The sequence below is a fragment of the Xiphophorus couchianus genome, chromosome 17 (assembly GCF_001444195.1).
Source record: "Xiphophorus couchianus chromosome 17, X_couchianus-1.0, whole genome shotgun sequence".
In the NCBI taxonomy this organism is placed as follows: Eukaryota; Metazoa; Chordata; class Actinopteri; order Cyprinodontiformes; family Poeciliidae; genus Xiphophorus; species Xiphophorus couchianus.
This window is the reverse complement of record NC_040244.1, coordinates 1,239,022-1,255,694: the sequence shown is the minus strand read 5'-3', so window position 1 is coordinate 1,255,694 and position 16,673 is coordinate 1,239,022. Positions and strand designations below refer to the sequence as shown.

At 38.7% G+C, this 16,673-nt stretch overlaps 1 protein-coding gene across 4 annotated transcripts in view; it reads right to left on the bottom strand.

Moving 5' to 3' along the window:
* Positions 1-2,941: 2,941 nt before the first annotated feature.
* cpm (carboxypeptidase M) overlaps positions 2,942-16,673 on the bottom strand; it is an 18,472-nt gene continuing 4,740 nt past the window's right edge. For 3 of the 4 annotated variants that reach the window (XM_028044157.1, XM_028044158.1, XM_028044160.1), the window contains 8 exons: positions 16,450-16,547; positions 11,043-11,215; positions 9,086-9,182; positions 6,096-6,201; positions 5,788-5,958; positions 4,468-4,620; positions 4,239-4,387; positions 2,942-3,597 (listed from right to left, as the gene is read on the bottom strand). In XM_028044157.1, the coding sequence (XP_027899958.1) occupies positions 3,343-3,597; positions 4,239-4,387; positions 4,468-4,620; positions 5,788-5,958; positions 6,096-6,201; positions 9,086-9,182; positions 11,043-11,215; positions 16,450-16,547 (1,202 nt within the window). In that variant the 3' untranslated portion in view covers positions 2,942-3,342. The remainder of the gene's footprint in view (positions 3,598-4,238; positions 4,388-4,467; positions 4,621-5,787; positions 5,959-6,095; positions 6,202-9,085; positions 9,183-11,042; positions 11,216-16,449; positions 16,548-16,673) is intronic. The other variant, XM_028044159.1, reaches the window with a different exon arrangement.

The window sequence follows — 16,673 nt, the reverse complement described above, 5'->3', positions numbered from 1 at the left end:
ATATAAAGATTACCTCCAAGTGTAATCTTGGAGTTTTGTACCCGTCTAAATTAGAAATACAGAAAAATAAATGCTTTTATATAAAAACTGAACTATTACAGCAATTCCCAGCCGCCCAGTGGCATTTCAAATTCAAATTCAGTTACTGGAGTTACTTAAGAGATACTGTAGATATAAGAAAAAGGAGGGCTACATTGCTGGCAAAAAAAACTAAAACAAATAATTTTCTAAAAGGAAATTAAGTAAATTTCTATCTTCTTAAGTCAACCATTTTCTTGGAAAAAAAAACACCAAATTTTGGGGTTAAACCTCAGAAATTTTCTGGGGGAAAAAATGGACATTTCTGAGATTCAAAAGTTGAAAATATTAAGACTTTTGCAACTTTCAAAATTTCTGAAAGTCAAAAATTTATGACTTTTGAAATTTCCATGTTTATTCCAGGTGATTTCTGAAATCAATCTAGAAATTTAAGTTTTTTCTAGCAAATTTCTGACTTTTCAATATAAGAAATTTCCAAATGTATTTCAGAAAATTTCTGAGATTGATCTAAAAATTTCTCCCTTTTTTCTAGAATACATTTTCAAGTTTTCAAACTTTTTTTTTGTGCAGAAAATTTAAGTTAAAAAGATTTAGGGTTTTTTTGGTGGGAATTAGCTCCTTTTCTCCATCTGCAAGGATCCTAACGCGCCATCATAGATACAGTATCATCTTGTATTAATCAATTTAAAGTTTTGGCTTTAGACTTGGACTTAATTTACATATATGCTGAAATATTGCTTCAAATTAAGATTTCCTTAAAAAAAAATAACTACACGATAAGCTAACTATTTGTTTGGCTAACAGCTGATACTTCTTTACTTTCACAGCTTTATTACGATTAAGATCATTTTTATGATGAATGACCTACAGATAAATGTTGGTTTATAAAACTGGATAATCTGGAAAAATAATTATAGCAAAATCTTCTTCAACCTTATCGCTGTAGGTAACCTGATGCTGCTAGCTAGCCTGCATTAGCTGTTAGCTCATGATTTTCTCTATATGAAATTAAAAGTTGTGACCAGTTACGTTTATACAGCAATTGATTTGATTTAGTTACTCATATAAGGTAGAACCTGCAGTTCGTTCACAAACATGTAGCTTCCTGTGAAAAGCCAAGACCATAAAACAATCAGCAAAATTTGTTTTAACTGTAGCTAAGAGCTACCAAGATAACCCTTTAGATCCTCAAACATCCATCCATCCATCCATTTTCTGTTCACCCTTGTCCCTAATGGGGTCGGGAGGGTTGCTGGTGCCTATCTCCAGCTACGTTCCGGGCGGGAGGCGGGGTACACCCTGGACAGGTCGCCAGTCTGTCGCAGCGCAACACAGAGACAAACAACCATGCACACACTCACACCTAGGGAGAATTTAGAGAAACCAATTGACCTGACAGTCATGTTTTTGGACTGTGGGAGGAAGCCGGAGTACCCGGAGAGAACCCACGCATGCACAGGGAGAACATGCAAACTCCATGCAGAAAGACCCCGGCCGGGAATCAAACCCAGGACCTTCTTGCTGCAAGGCAACAGTGCTACCAACTGCGCCACTGTGCAGCCCTATCCTCAAACATATAGAATTAAATACATTTTTCACTGAAATCAAAAATTACAATTAATCTTTATATGACCTTTTGTTAAATTGCAATAAAATACATACAATAAATGTAGATATTATAAAATATATTAATTTTGCCAGCAACTACCTGTCTATAAAAAGAATGAAAGATGAAACAGTTAGCATAGCAGAATTATTTTTGAATTTAGTTAATAAATACTGTAACTAGTATAAATATTAAATAATAAATTTGTATAATGTTATGTGAATGCTTATGGAAATTATTCTGACCAAACATATTTTAGCTTCAGTATTAGCTATGCTAAAGCTATCAGTTTACTACCTTAATAAAGATAAGTAATTAGTGCATTAAAAAAAATAAAAGCAGTTTTTACAGAAGTAATGTTATTAATAAAAATTCTTCATGAATAAAACACACCTTGAATATACAGAAGAAAAGTTGAAACGCTCTCGACTAACTGGTAACTGTTTACTTAGTCAGTTAAGTAATTTACTTATTTATTAATTTAAATTATTTTAAGTACAATTTTAGTTCACAAACATGGACAGTCTGTTCTGAAAAGTACAAAAGCTCAAAATAAATATGTCTGCCTTTTTCCTCCTTTATAAATGTAAATAGATCAAAAGTAAGCTAATTCATTTTTGGTTATTTTTAATAACTTCTTTAAAGTTAAAGTCATCTAAATACTGTACAATTATCCTGAAATTCTAGCTGTTAGCTTTCTAACTAAAATGTTAGACGTAGAAAAATCTCAAGTTGTGCTTCTAACGTCAGAAATGTATCAGTGGTTGGGAAAACGTAAAATTTGTTAAATATGTTTTACATTTTAATGCTAAAACAATTTCTGCTCAACTGAATTCAACAATAAACTAGAGGAGAGGATGAGGGCCAGTGAAAAAAACAGCTAATTTTTTTTCTCTGAATTCTGACTTTAGTCTAAAAACTCTGACTTTAAATTCACTTTTGTTCTCAAAATTCTGACTTTAATCCCAAGACTTTGACTTAAAAAAATAAAAATAAAAAATCAGAATTCTGATAAAAGTAAAAATTAAACAAATATGGACTTCTCTGCCTTGAAAAAAATTTAGAATTTTGACTTTAATCTCAAAATTCTGACTCAGAACTCTGATCGTTTTCCTCAAGTTGTTGACTTTAATTCTGACTTAAATTTCTGAATTCTGACTTTTTTCTCAACATTTTTGAATTTTTGCCTTAATTCTGACTTTAACCTCAGAATTTTGACTTTTTAAAATCAGTCAAAATTCTTCATATTTTGACTTTAACCTCAAATTTCTGACTTTAAACTCAGAATTCAGGGGGTTTTTTTCAAAATTTTGGCTTCAGAATTCAGAATTTTACAAATCAGAATTCAGAATTTTGACTTTTTAAAAATTGTAATTCTGATTTTTGATCCCAGAATATTACAGAATTCTGATTTAAAAAAAAAATCAAAATCAAAATTCTTTTTTTCTTTGGCACTAATCTTCTTCCATACTGAAACAGATAGATGGAATCCAGCCATCATTTCTTTGATTTGTTGAAATCTTTTCTGTTTTTCCTGCTCATTAATGTTGCTAAAACATTGTTTTCACTTGGCAGCTCCATTTCCTTCACTCTGCACATTTTGAAGCCATAATCCAGCAGCCAGTAAAGTCAACCTTTATTGACCTCTCACCTCGTTTGGTTTCGGGGTTTCGGGGTTTGGGTTCAGACCGTGTTATTCAGTCCATCAGAGACTGAAGCACCGTCACTAAACTGAGCCCAACTGTCAGTCCGTACCAGGCGGTTCTGGCCGTGGTGCCGCCACCTTGAGGCAGTAATGAGTTATTACAAGACGGGCTTGGCTCAGCTTGAGTGCGGACCGTTGTCGAGGCGATGCGTCGCAGCTTAAAGTCGTGCTTCATTGCAGAATATTTTTCTGGACCGTACGGGACGCTGAGCGTTTCTGTCAGAACCTTGTGACCCGGATACGACACCTGAGACCAAAATCAGAAAGAAAGAAAAAAATGAGAAACTCTGACTTCTTGCTCCTGCAGGGCAGATTTGATATGCAGGGATATAGTTACATTTACTCAAAAAACTGTCCTTTTAGGAGTATTTTTTCTATGCTTTACTTTTTACTTTTACTTCAGTAGTTTTATTATGAAGTATTTCTACTCTTACTTCAGTAAAGTTTCTGGATTTTCTGCCCCCTGAATGAAAATCAAAAATGTTTTAACCAGAAGTTCAGCAGACAGACACACAGCTGCAGTTTCTGTTAAAGCTTCATGGGTTGTTCATTGAAAGAAACTGATTTGGAACAAAATCTTTTGCCTGATTTTGTTAATTTTGTTACTAATCTGAGTTGTTTTAATTTTTGCCATTAAAATTAAAACATTTCTACATCATTTATTTTTTACAGCCATGCGTAACGTCATCCTGCGGTGAAACTCCGCTCTGCGTCGCCTGATTCTCTTCAGATTGAAACACGGCTAATTTGCATCGTCTTTTGAGAATTTGCATTCCTTGTTTGAAAAGATTCATTTTTTCCTTCTTGTGCTGCCAGACATAGTTTAAAACCTGAGATCTAATAAGTGCAGGTATAATTTTAAAATAATAAAGTGTAATTATTATTTACCTTGAAGGTGTAGTTTCCAGGCAACAGCAGCCGGTAATATTCTCCATGCTGGTTGGTTCTGAACGGACACATATTCCTGCGACCCTTGACCTCCACCACCGCGTTCTGCACCGGCCTCCCCCAACCGTCAAACACTTGACCTTTCACCCCTAAAAGACAGACAGAGACCCATCAATCCTTTCAGCGCCTGGTGTTAGCTTCAGGCTAAAGCTAACACACGGGTTCTCACCCAGGTGGACCTGCTGGATGTAAGCTAGCAGAGCCTTTTTGTTCTCCATCCACAGGGCAGGAAGTTCTTTGGGTTCAGGAAACTTGCAGCAGGAAAGCTCCAGCGTCAGCTCCAAACACTGCGCCCAAATGTAGTTGTAGTCCTGCATCCCACCTGGGACCACACAGAAGCTCTTAAAGGGGCGGTGTTATGTGTTTTCCATTCATGACTAGCCATAGCTTCTGTATTTTGTTTTGTCTTTTAGTTTATTCTAGTAAGATCACATTTATTGTTTACTCCTGGTGTTCTTTTTGCTTTTAGATTTTTGTTCGCATGTTTGTTTACGGCTCATTGCTGCTCTCTCTCACTCAGCCTGCCTGCTGCTCTCCCCTGACAGCTGCACCCAGTTTCTAATTAGCACCGGCCCATTCTTCTACAAATTAAGTGTCAAACTCTAGGCACGGGGGCCAAATCTGGCCCACTGCAGCCCTTTATGTGGTCCCTTAGACTCCAGACATCAAATTACATCAATCAGCCAAATTCTAGCATTAACAACAGATCCCTGTAGTTTTTCATCCGAATGCATAATTTAGAGTTTATAGCAAATTTTCTATAAAAATGGTCAAAAACATTGAGGTGGCAGTATTTCTTACTTTTACAACACTTCTGTCTCAGCTTTACTTGATGTCTGTGATCGATATGAGAAACAAAAAGACACGTTTAACATGAGTACAAAAATCTCAAATATTTATAAATTAGTACTACAAAGTCTGATTTTGATTGGAGAAACTAGAGAAACTGATCAATATGAAACTTTAACAAGAACTTATGGATTGCAGGAACAAATATTTATTAATATTTTAACAGTTTGTTATTGAGTTTCATCATTCTGGCACAACCGGCCCTTTAAGAACATTCAGGATCTTGATTTGACTTTCCTGACTTAAAAGAAATTTACTTCATGTTTAAACATCTTGAAATTGGGCCTCTGTCTCTTTAAAACTCCTGCTCTTGAAGCTCCGCCTCCAGGAAGTCATCCCAACATGGCTCCTCTTTAACCCTTTAAAGTTTTTACCAGCGCTGCTCTGAGCAGCAGCTCCTCTAACGAGCTCAGCAGCTGTTTGCTAATTGCTGCCGGCTAGTCTGAAGGAGCCGAGTGGAGGCAGAGCTGTGAGTCAAAGGCGGAGCTAGGTCCACCCAGGTGCTTTGAAACAGCTGAATGGTTGCCAGGGAGAGAAAAGGATTTTTTTTCAAACAAGCCTAAATGAAGAAATAACATTATAACATAATATAAAGATTTTAAAAGTACTGCAGTTCAGTTTTTACAGTTTTCGTGCTCACCTTCCAACTTGTACCAGTTGTAGCCATTAGTGATGCCGTCCTGGAAAGGTCCGCTGTCGACGCAGAGGTTCCCCTTGTGCATGGAGGCGTGGTTGTATGAGTAAGCCTTCGCTAGGTGGATGAACACGTCGTCATCAGGCGCGATGCTGGGCGAGACCATCCAAACAGAACCTGCAAAACCAGCCGGGAAACTGAAACCATTTCTAAAACCAATTAACACACCTTAAAGAAAAAGATCCAGACATAAATGGCTCAATTAAAACCTGTAGCAGAATTTAGCAACAAGAGGTTTCTGGGTTTGTTTCTACCTTGGTCGCTGTTGTCGTAAGGATAACTGGCCACCAAGGCGCCTCCATGAAGGTTGGCGGAGAGAACAAAAGTTTCGCTTCGTAGCCAGCCAATCACAGCTCTGACCTGGATCACATGACCGACAAATCAGCTGAACAAAACACTGTCGCACCTTAAATACTGCTGATACAGACAGACCTGTCACAATAACATTTTGCCGGGTGATAAATTATCTCAGAATCTATCGTAATAAACAATAATATCGACCATTTTCAAGTATTAAAATGGTAATAATTCAAGAACACATTCTTCAAGATCAATAAACTATAAATACTAATGATTATTTAACACTGGAACTGGAAGACTTTTTAAATATCCAAAATAAATAAAGCAACAGAAACAACAAATAAAATGAATTGTATAGTTTCTATAAACAAAACTGTCCTTCAAAATAAGGGCCTAGCTGAGACCAAATCACCAAACTGAAGAATTTATCATCCAGTTTTTGGAAAAATGATAAATCCTGCAATTGGAAATTATTGAGCTAGTTTTAATTTATCATGCGATTTATAGGATTTTAGGAAGGCAGTTTAAATAAAATACTTATGTTGTTTTCAGCAGAGCTGGTTTGGATTTATTTGCTCATTTTTATATCAGGATGTGTTTTTTGCTCAGCTGCAGGGGAGGAAAGGAGCAAAATAAACTTCATTTTCCTTCTTTAGTGGCAGGTTCAGACAGAAACTCCAACATTTCAATGCCTGCCAGCATTTATCTGGCTGCTGCAGAAAAACATGATCGAACACAGATAAGTCAGGATGGCGCTATTTTGATTCATGTTAGTTTAAAATTGGTTGCAATATTTCTCAGAAACTGGATTGATCAGTCAAAGAAGTTGGTAGCTAGCCTGTGGGTATCTTAAAGCTACACAGGTATTTTAAAGTTTAATAAATATCCACCATGACAGTCATAACTCATAAACCTGGTCGTCCCCCAAGGCACAGTACTGGAGCTTCTTCTGTTTGCAATATAAACCACCTCAGTGGATCATATTGTCTGATCACCTGGATCTGTTACAATGCTAAGCTAATGAAACCCAGCTCTCTCTGCCAGAATTTAACCTCTCTAAAACTGAACTGCTCGTCCTCCCAGCCAAACCAAAATACCTGCATCCAAACCGAATCCTTATTTCTTACTAAATAAAAGTTAGTAGAAACTCATGTGTCATGATCAACAACCAGCTAACCGTTATAAGGTAAAGGTAGCTAATAGTACTTTCAGCTACAGAGCCACTTTGTTTGTTAGCCAACAGTTTTTACAGCCACTTTGAAGGGTAGCTAACAGTTAGCTGCCTTATAGCTACATGCTTTACCAACTTTGAAGAGCAGTTAACAGTCCTTATAGCCATCTAATACGGTGTCATAAAACAACCTTGAAGGGAAGCTAATAGTTAGCCACCTGACAGCTATATATTTGAAGGATAGCTAACAGTTCTTATAACCGTCTTGAGGAGTAGCTAATAATGCTAACAGCCACTGTGAGGATAGCTAACAGTTCTTTTAATCTATAAAGTGCTTTGTTTCAGCTTTAACTCTCCTAGTCTGACCTCTACCTCCATTGTCAACTGACTAGTGATGTGTCGGTCGCGAACGATCCGGCTCTAAGAGCCGGCTCTTTGAAGTGAACGATTGGAACCGGCTCCACAATGGGAGCCGTTTTAGGATCCTATTTGGGAGCCGGGTTTTTTTCTACAGTATATCGCTGTCTCTCCGCCTCCCTGTCGTTGTGCTTGTGCTCTGCAAGTGCCAGAGCCGATAGTTTTTCCCCACATCGTTTTTTTTTGTCATGCGGTGCCTCACTGTCTCTCCTCCCCCTTCTCTCTCTCCTTGCGCGTTTTGCTCTTCTGCCAGCGCTAGAGCGGAGGGTTTTTTTCCCTCGGTCGGTCCACTGCCCCCATGTCAAGCGTGTGCTCCACACATCTGACCAATCACACATAGTTTCAATTAATAATGTGGCGGGAAAACACTGAAAAAAAAGTTTATCTCCACTTTTTTTGTGGAAATGTCAGGCAGTTGGCCAAGCTGTATAGCGTTCGTCGGCAGGTGTTTATGTACAGACACTCACTCAGCGGTCAAGAAGCACGACAGAAAGAAGGGGAGTCAGTGTGAGAACTGAATAGGTGAAAATAAATGAGTGACAGAAAGCGGAGCAAGATTTGGACTCATTTTAATGCTACATCGACTCCAGGGCAGAGTGCAGACTGTGCAAAGTCAGCATTTCCTATCGTGCAGGCTCGACAAACAACCTGCACATGCGGACATCACACGCATCAGTATTGCTATAGCATTGTTATGCGGCATTTTTACTCATCATAAGTGCTTAACAATGTCAATATCCATCCATCCATCCATTTTCTGTTCACCCTTGTCCCTAACGGGGTCGGGAACAATGTCAATAATGAAGCAAAATATAATAAAATTAGGTTTAAGCTATTAATTAATTAATAATGTCAAAAATATATATGGGGAGCCGTTTGGGAGCCGAAAGAGCCGGCTCTCCACAGTAAGAAGAGCCATTAGAGCCGCATCTCGAAAAGGAGCCGAAAATCCCATCACTACAACTGACACCTTAAATATAAACGGTTTAGCCAACTGGCTGCAATATGTTCCTACAAAATAAGAGATGTTCTCCAGGAAACAACCACATAACTTGTTCTCACCGATTCCTTTAACATTTAAACAAATGAAGGGCTTTTTTCAGCGTTAAATCCTCAGTTAGCTTTTTCTTTCTGTTGTCTTGCAAAACAATGAGGTGAAGATTTCAAATGTGAAAATTACATTGAACTCCTACCAGAAATCATTTGAATCCCCTTTTAAACCTAAATTATTTAATTACAGATCTCGAAACAAGTACATCTGATTGTCAAAGTGTGTAATATCAACACTATAAAAAAACTTAAAAACAGGCTATATTCATTAAATAAAAGCTCATAAACTCCCTAACAAAAACCAACCTCAGCTTCCCTCTGCTCCTCGTTCAGCTGCTGCTTTCGAAGACCAGCGAAAGCGTCAGGAAATCCCCGATTCAGATCGACGCCGTTATGGTTTAGCCTGAAGTGGACAGAAAATGATCAGGATCAGGGAAACGTCAAGAAATCAGAAGTGTTTGAGTCGGAGAGAACAGAGAGGGTGGGAACCCCAACTGGAACAAAGTCGCTAAAGTAAAACAGTGAGGATTTTCCTGGAAGAAAACCAGTTAGAGGAAAGGTGTCCAAATTGTGGTGAGTGGGCCATTCGGGGCCCTCAAAGTGACTTTGTGTGGCCCAAAACCAAAATGCTCAAAATTGGTTTTGCATCTGAAAGTTGAGCTTTAAAATATTTATAAAAGAAAATAATCTCACAAAAAATGTTTACTGTCTTTACTATTTCTTTTAAAATAATATGGCAGCTAACACACAAAGTACTCATATTTTATCACGTTATTCAGTTTCAAAGTAAAACCACAAATATTCTGACATTTTAAATATCAAAATAAATAAACAATAAAATGAATTATAAACAAAATGTCTTTAAAAGATATTTGAGACCAGAGCAGCAAACGAAAGAGAGAAAAGAGGAAACAATAAATTGTGTGATTGAAAATTATTTAGCTCTTTTTAAATTCTCATGTGATTAGCTGCTTATTACAACAAGCCTAATGAGAAAGACTAAAATCAAAAACATGCCACACCTTTCAGAATTAAATCTGTAAAAAGTTTGAAGTTTAAACAAAAAAATAACAAAAATAAATAAATAAACAAAAATTAAAAATCTGAACCCAATTGAAGATAAAACATTGAGTTTGAAGAAATTGGTGCAGAACTAAGAACAAGTCAAGTTTCTGCCTCGTTCTGTTTAAAGCAAGAGGAAAATGTACTTTTAAGGTTTGGAGCGGCGGGACCCGACAGACCACACACTCCGTTTCACCGAGGCGAGTCGGATTAACGAGGCCGTAAAACACACATGATGGACGTTTGGAGGCTTTAACCATCTGTCTGCAGTCTGACCGACGTCCATCGCTTTGTGTGGTTTCCTGGTAATCAGAGTTTGGGGCGTTGGAGCAAAACTGTTTAATTTTTGCACAATAAACATCTGATGCCACGAAATGTTCAACTGGATCATTAGCTGCCTGTTGAAACAAATTCTTCCTATTTTGATTTTCCATTAAGATCTTAAAATGTCTTAAAACATTTGAGGAAAGGAAGTGATCTCCAGCTTTAATGGAAAAAAACATCCCTGTTCTAACAAAAGTACATTTTAGCTTTGCTGCCAGAAAATGCCTCATTTATGTACGTTTTAAATACATTTCTGTTTTCAAACATTTACAGAATGAATAAAAAAGATGAAATATCAGAATATTGTAAAAATTATCAAAACAAAAAATCTGAACATATTCAGACATGAAATCTCCAGTAATACAAAACTTTTACACTTTTCACAAAGTAAAAATTAACTTTCAAGGCAAGATTTCTGATTTAACTTCAGACAGTGAGAAATTTAAAAATCTGTCTTTTATTAAGTGAATGTAAATACCTGGTTTCAACTGTAAATAATATTTTCCAAATTTAGGCTTTTAACCAAACATTAAATTGCCCTTTATTACCAAACAGTTCAGCATGAATTTCAATAACTTTCAAGCACTTTAAACAGAATTCAAGTACTTTCCAAACCCTGAAACACCTAAATTCAATGACTTTCAAGGATTTCAAGCACCGTACAAACCCTGCTGACAGTACATAACTGCTTCCATTCACAAAAAATAAAATTTCAGAAACGTGTAAGAGGAATGAAAAAAGCATGCCGCACTTTTCAGATGGTTACTAATGAAAAAAGTGAAGATCAAAACTCGTTCTTCTTCCAGTTTTACTATAATCACCATTTTCTGTCTGTCTGTGAGATAAAATACCAAGAAAACAAACTCGTTTTGTTTACCTTCCCTGGCCTAACAGGCAGTTTGTGTCGGCCTCGTCGAAGCCGTCCGGGTTCAGAGTCGGCAGGATGTGGATGCGCGTGCTGTTCAGCAGCTGCAGCGACCAGGTCTCGTTGTCACGGTAACCGCGGACCAGCTCAGCGATCAGCTGGAGGAGGAGAACGCGACCCAGAACCTGAACAAAACAAAAAAACAAACACAGACGGCTGGTTAGTTTGTGTTTAACTCGGGGGGCTTTGTGTATAACAAACAGGCTCAGGAAATGACTAGTGGACTGTTTCCATGGCGATTCCCGCCTTTTTACAGCCGGTCTTCGTGGAGAGGCCGACAGAAACTACAGGCTAAAAGCTGCTGGATCCAGGAGAGGCAGAACCTTCTGGGGCCCAGAGATACGATTCTGACGTCATTACAGAATTTTCTCCTGTGATCTGGAAAGTTACCAGGCCAAAAGACATTTACAAAATTCTGAGAAAAAATTCAGAAGTTTGATTTTTCTCACTTTTTTCTAAGAATTTTGACTCTAAACTCAGAATTATTTTTTGTCAGAATGAGACCAGAAGTCCAGATTTTGAAAAGTCAGAAAAAGTCAAAATTCTGACATTTTTTCTGAATTCTGAGGAATAAAAATCTGAATTTCGATTTTTTTTCTTACAGTTCTGAATTCTTCACATTTTTTTTCTCAGAATTTTGACTTTTAGCTCGGAGTTCAGATTTTTTCTCAGAATGAGACCCCGAGTCAAAATCCTGAGAAAAAATGTCTGAATTCTCAGACAGAATTCAAATTTTATTTTATTTTTTCTCAGAATCTTGAGTTTTGGTTTTTTACATTTTCTATGTAAAAAAGCTATGTTTTTTTTCTGAATTCTTTTTTAACGGCTTATCGTCTTCCGTAAAAGGGAGCCTTTGTTTCAAGATCTAATAAAAGAACTAAAAATCAAAGCTGAAGTTTTCTGGGAGTGAATTTAGGGTTTGTCACGGTGAACTCTGAACTGTTTAATGTTTTCAATTCTAGACAAAAAAATTGACGAGAAACGGATAAAAAAACCTAAAAAACATCCATAATAATAATAAACACGGTTCAATGTATCATGAAAAGAGAAACTGCAGCAGAGTTGTCTTGTTTTGTTTGCGTTTTGGCGTTGAAGTGATGCGAATCGGAGAGGTGGAAACCCGATCCAGTGGCGGGTCACAGGTAGGCGGCTCTTCCTGGAAGGAAGGGGATCATTGGACGGTGGGGATTGGGAGAAAAAGGAAACTCTGTGAACAACTGCGAGTTTCAGGAAGCAGAAAAGGAGAACGGTGGGAAAGGTGAGAAGGTGTAAATGATCAGAGTCTTTAGAAACAAGTCAGGACGAGTCCCTGCCTCCAGCCATCGTTCTTCTCTCCTTTGTCATCCACCTAAACGCCTTCCTGTCACAGTCAAACACACCCTGCTGGAATAATTACACAGTTCGGCTGCAGCCCGAGTAGAAACTGTTCTGTTTGCTATTGTGAGCATCGAAAGGCTGAGATCTCAATCTTCTGTGCCACTAAGCGCCATTGTTCCCAAGCAGACATCAGCGATGCTCTTTTTCCTGCCATGTTCCTTTATCTGATGTTTATTTAGTCTCAGCAATAAGAAAACAAAACTGGATAAATACTAAGTGTTTGAATTGCTGCACTGAATGTCCATCCGAGGAAACGTTTAAAGCTACAAGATTGGGTTAAATTAGCGGAAAATTGTTTCATTTTTAAAGTGAGAAAATGGAAATGTTCTAAGCTTTTGTCCCCAGATTGCTCCACAAAGTTATTTTGCCTCCAAACAGGATTGAATCCGGTTACCACCAAGCTAGCTGCAGAAAGGTTTGATATCCAGGATGGCAGCACATATGATGGAGCATTTGCCACTAGCTAAAACGTTAGCTGCACTAGCCTAAAGCACAAATCATGAACATTAGCTCTGCTACCGCTAAAACACAACAACAACATTGGTATTTAGAGGAAGCTAATGCTAAAATGTATACAACACACTGTTTAACTAAGCTAATGCTTAGAGCTGAAGAGTTACATCAACATTAGTATTTAGTGAAAGCTAGGGCTAAAGCGCTAACTTCAATTCAAATTATATCTCCCCTTGGAAAACTATAATCCCCAAACATCAATTTATTTTGATGGATTTAAGACTTTTTAAGGCCATAATTTTAGATTCATGAATTTAAGACATTTTAAGGATGTTTTGAAAGTTTGCAAAACATCCCAGTAATCTGGAAAAATTAATTTAGGGAAGGCTGAGTGTGCTAAATGTTTTCAAAGCTAGCAAAAGTGCTAAGTGAAAAACTAGTTATGCTATTAGCGGATTAGTGGAAGCGTGTCCGCTGCCCTCCTGTGGTTTCCAACAGCAGAACTCAGCCTTTCAGTGCGGCTGTGAACTAAAGGAGCTGAAATGATTTTAATAAAGGGATTTAAGTAAAGACCTGGATTAATGACTGAGCCTCAGAGATCATCTCAGCTGCAGGTTTCTTAATTTAGCTCCAGTATTGTTGAATGTTTGGGCCACATCTACTCCTCATCAGTCATCAGACGTTTCTGGTCAGTTTAGATAAGATGATGAGTTTTGTTTATCTTGCTGTGCATTAGCAGAAGGGTTCGGCTTTTCAGCGAAGTAAAGGTGGAACGTGTTAAAACCGTCTTCAGAAAGACGAAGCCTGAGGGAAGATTTCTGCTAGATTTAACAGGAAGGACAGGAAATCTCCTCCTTTTTCCAAAAGAAACAACATTTCTCAGTTAAAGCAGCTTAATCAAAATAATAAACACACATTAAAATGGAGAGGTTGTTGTTTTTATGATGATTTTCCTGTTGGTCCATTGTTTTTATTGCAAACCATTAGCTAATGCAGCTAATGTTGTTGAGCTGCAGAATTTGGTTTATTCTTTAAATCTAATTCCTCCAACCGTTTGCAGAGACAGAAGCTTGATTGAGTTTCATGTTTCTGTAAGAACGCAGCTGTTTAGATCAACTTCACTGTAAGAACAGAGCAAGAATTCATTTCCTGTATCAGCGCTGAAAACGGAGGACAGAATAACGGCGCAGTGGAAAGTGTGTCTATGCAGCTGCTGATGATTGTATAGTTGTCTTAAAAGTAAAATATAAAAATTTAAAAAATAAAATATGAGGAAAAGCAACTTTAAAAAATGCATTTACAAGGAAAAGCAAAAGTAAAAAAAATACATACATACATATATATATATATATATATATATATATATATATAGATATAGATATATATATATATACTGTATGTATATAATTTTGACAACAAAAACAAAATATTTCTATATTTTTTGATGAAAATGTGTGAATAAGGGAAATATTTTTTTTGGACCAAAATGCGCATGTAAAAGAAAATCCATATTTCTGCTTTTATTTTTAAATATGGGCAGCACAGTGGCGCAGTTGGTAGAGCTGTTGCCAAGATCAAGGGTTCGATTCCCGGCCCGGGGTCTTTCTGCACGGAGTCTGCATGTTCTCCCTGTGCATGGTGGGTTCTCTCCGGGTTCTCCTGCTTCCTCCCACAGTCCAAAAACATGACTGTCAGGTTAATTGGTCTCTCTAAATTCTCCCGAGGTGTGTGTGTGTGTGTGTCCTGTCTGTCTCTGTGTTGCCGTGCGACAGACTGACCTGTCCAGGTGACCCCGCCTCTCGCCCGGAACGTTACCTCCTGACTCCACTAGAGACAAGGGTGTTAGAAAATGGATGGATGGATTTTTAAATATGTCATCTTTGGTCTTCCGTATAAAATGGCTGCTTTGACGGTAAAAGTTGATCCGGTTTGGAGGCGCTCACACTGATAATAATAAAATAATCAATGATTCTGATCAGCAGAACCTGATCTGCTCAGAATAAATGAGGTCTCCTGAAACCGAACGCCACTGAAGGCAACATGAGCCGGCGCTCCTGCGACGTGTGTGTGTCAGTGTGTGTGTGTTTCAGTATGTGTGTGTGTCTGTGTGTGTGTCAGTATGTGTGTGTTTCAGTATGTGTGTTTCAGTATGTGTGTGTGTCAGTGTGTGTCAGTGTGTGTGTGTGTGTGTGTGTGTGTGTGTGTGTGTGTGTGTGTGTGTGTGTGCATACCGATCGAGAAGAAAGGAAGTCTTTTTCCGGACATTTCCTCTGAAGCGACACAGTCCACTGGTTCTGTTAACCGACCCTGTGTGTGCGTGCGTGGGGGGATGTGCATGTGTGTGCGTGTGTGTGTGTGTGTGTGTGTGTGTGTGTGTGTGTGTGTGTGTGTGAGAAAGGCCGCTGTGTGTCCAGGCGTGACTCGTCTCTTTAAGGACGTTCCCATTGACTCGCACGCATTAGCGGCGCCGACGCAGAGCCACGGTTACCGCGGTTACGAACTGCTAATCGGCAGCGCCGGAGCTTTCCTGTTAAACTGTTTCTTCACTGTTTGAACAGGAAGCGGTTTAAAAACGCAGGATGAATGTGCACCGATCTGTTTTAAGCTGAATTTATCCGTAAGACGCCGGACTTGCATCAGATCGTCTGCTTTGCCACAACGATGAAGAAACTCGTTAAAAAACAAATAAATCCACCCTGTTGACTCTGAAGGCAGCACCGCATGCTTTACGTCTACAGACTGAAATATTTCATCAGTCTTCTTCGCTAAATGACTGAAGCCAGATCAGACGGAGAACATCTGTAAAAACCTGCATGTTTGTCAGGGCTTTGACTAGGCCACTCTAACACATCTCTGGCTGCATGTTCAGGGTGGTGAGGACGCTAGGAGGTTTGCTGACCTGAATCCATCATCCTGTCGTCTGTGAACAGCTTCCCCACAGCATGATGCTGCCACCGCCACATTCATAAAAATTATGACTTTATCCTGCTAATATTACAACTTTATTCTTGTAATTTAACAAATGAAAATCTTAACCCGGCTCTAATTACTCCATCACAGAGCTAACCAAATAAATAGAAGCTGTAAAACAGTTTCAACCAAGATGGCCGCCCCGAGCGCAGTGACATCACTGAGTTTTGAAATACAAAAATCCTGATGAATTAAATCTCAAAAAACCAAAATCTTGATAAATCTAAAAACCAGAAGCATTTTGGTTTTTATCTGAGGAAACTTCTCGCTCATTTCTCTACAGCAGGAGCAGAAACCAAACGAGGAAGAGGGTAAATAAACGTCGTTTCTCTGGTTGGCTGCTTCCTGCTGAATGAACCGATGTCTGTGTTTAGCTGCTTCATGTTGACTCAGCCGCTGTCCGGTCTCATCGCGTTACAAAGCGCGCCGCCCCGCCGCCCGTTGTCCCGACACAAAGCGGCTCACGGACCGAGTCGGACTCTGAAAGCCTTTTGTGGGTCTGTTCAGAACCGCTTCCTGCTAGCAGGGTCGGTTCTGATGGACGTGTTTGTTCTCCCACCTCGTTTCCATGCATGTTGGCCACATATTTGAACTCCGGGACGCCGACGGCGTGGCGGCGAGGACGAGCACCCAGAGCCAACACCCACAGCTGCTGACCTGCAGAGAGAGAGAAAGAGAGAGAGAGAGAAAGACAGAGAGAGAGAGGAAGAGAGACAGAGAGAGAGAGAGAGGGAGAGAGAGAGAGGAAGAGGGAGAGGAAGAGAGAGAGAGACAGGGAGAGAG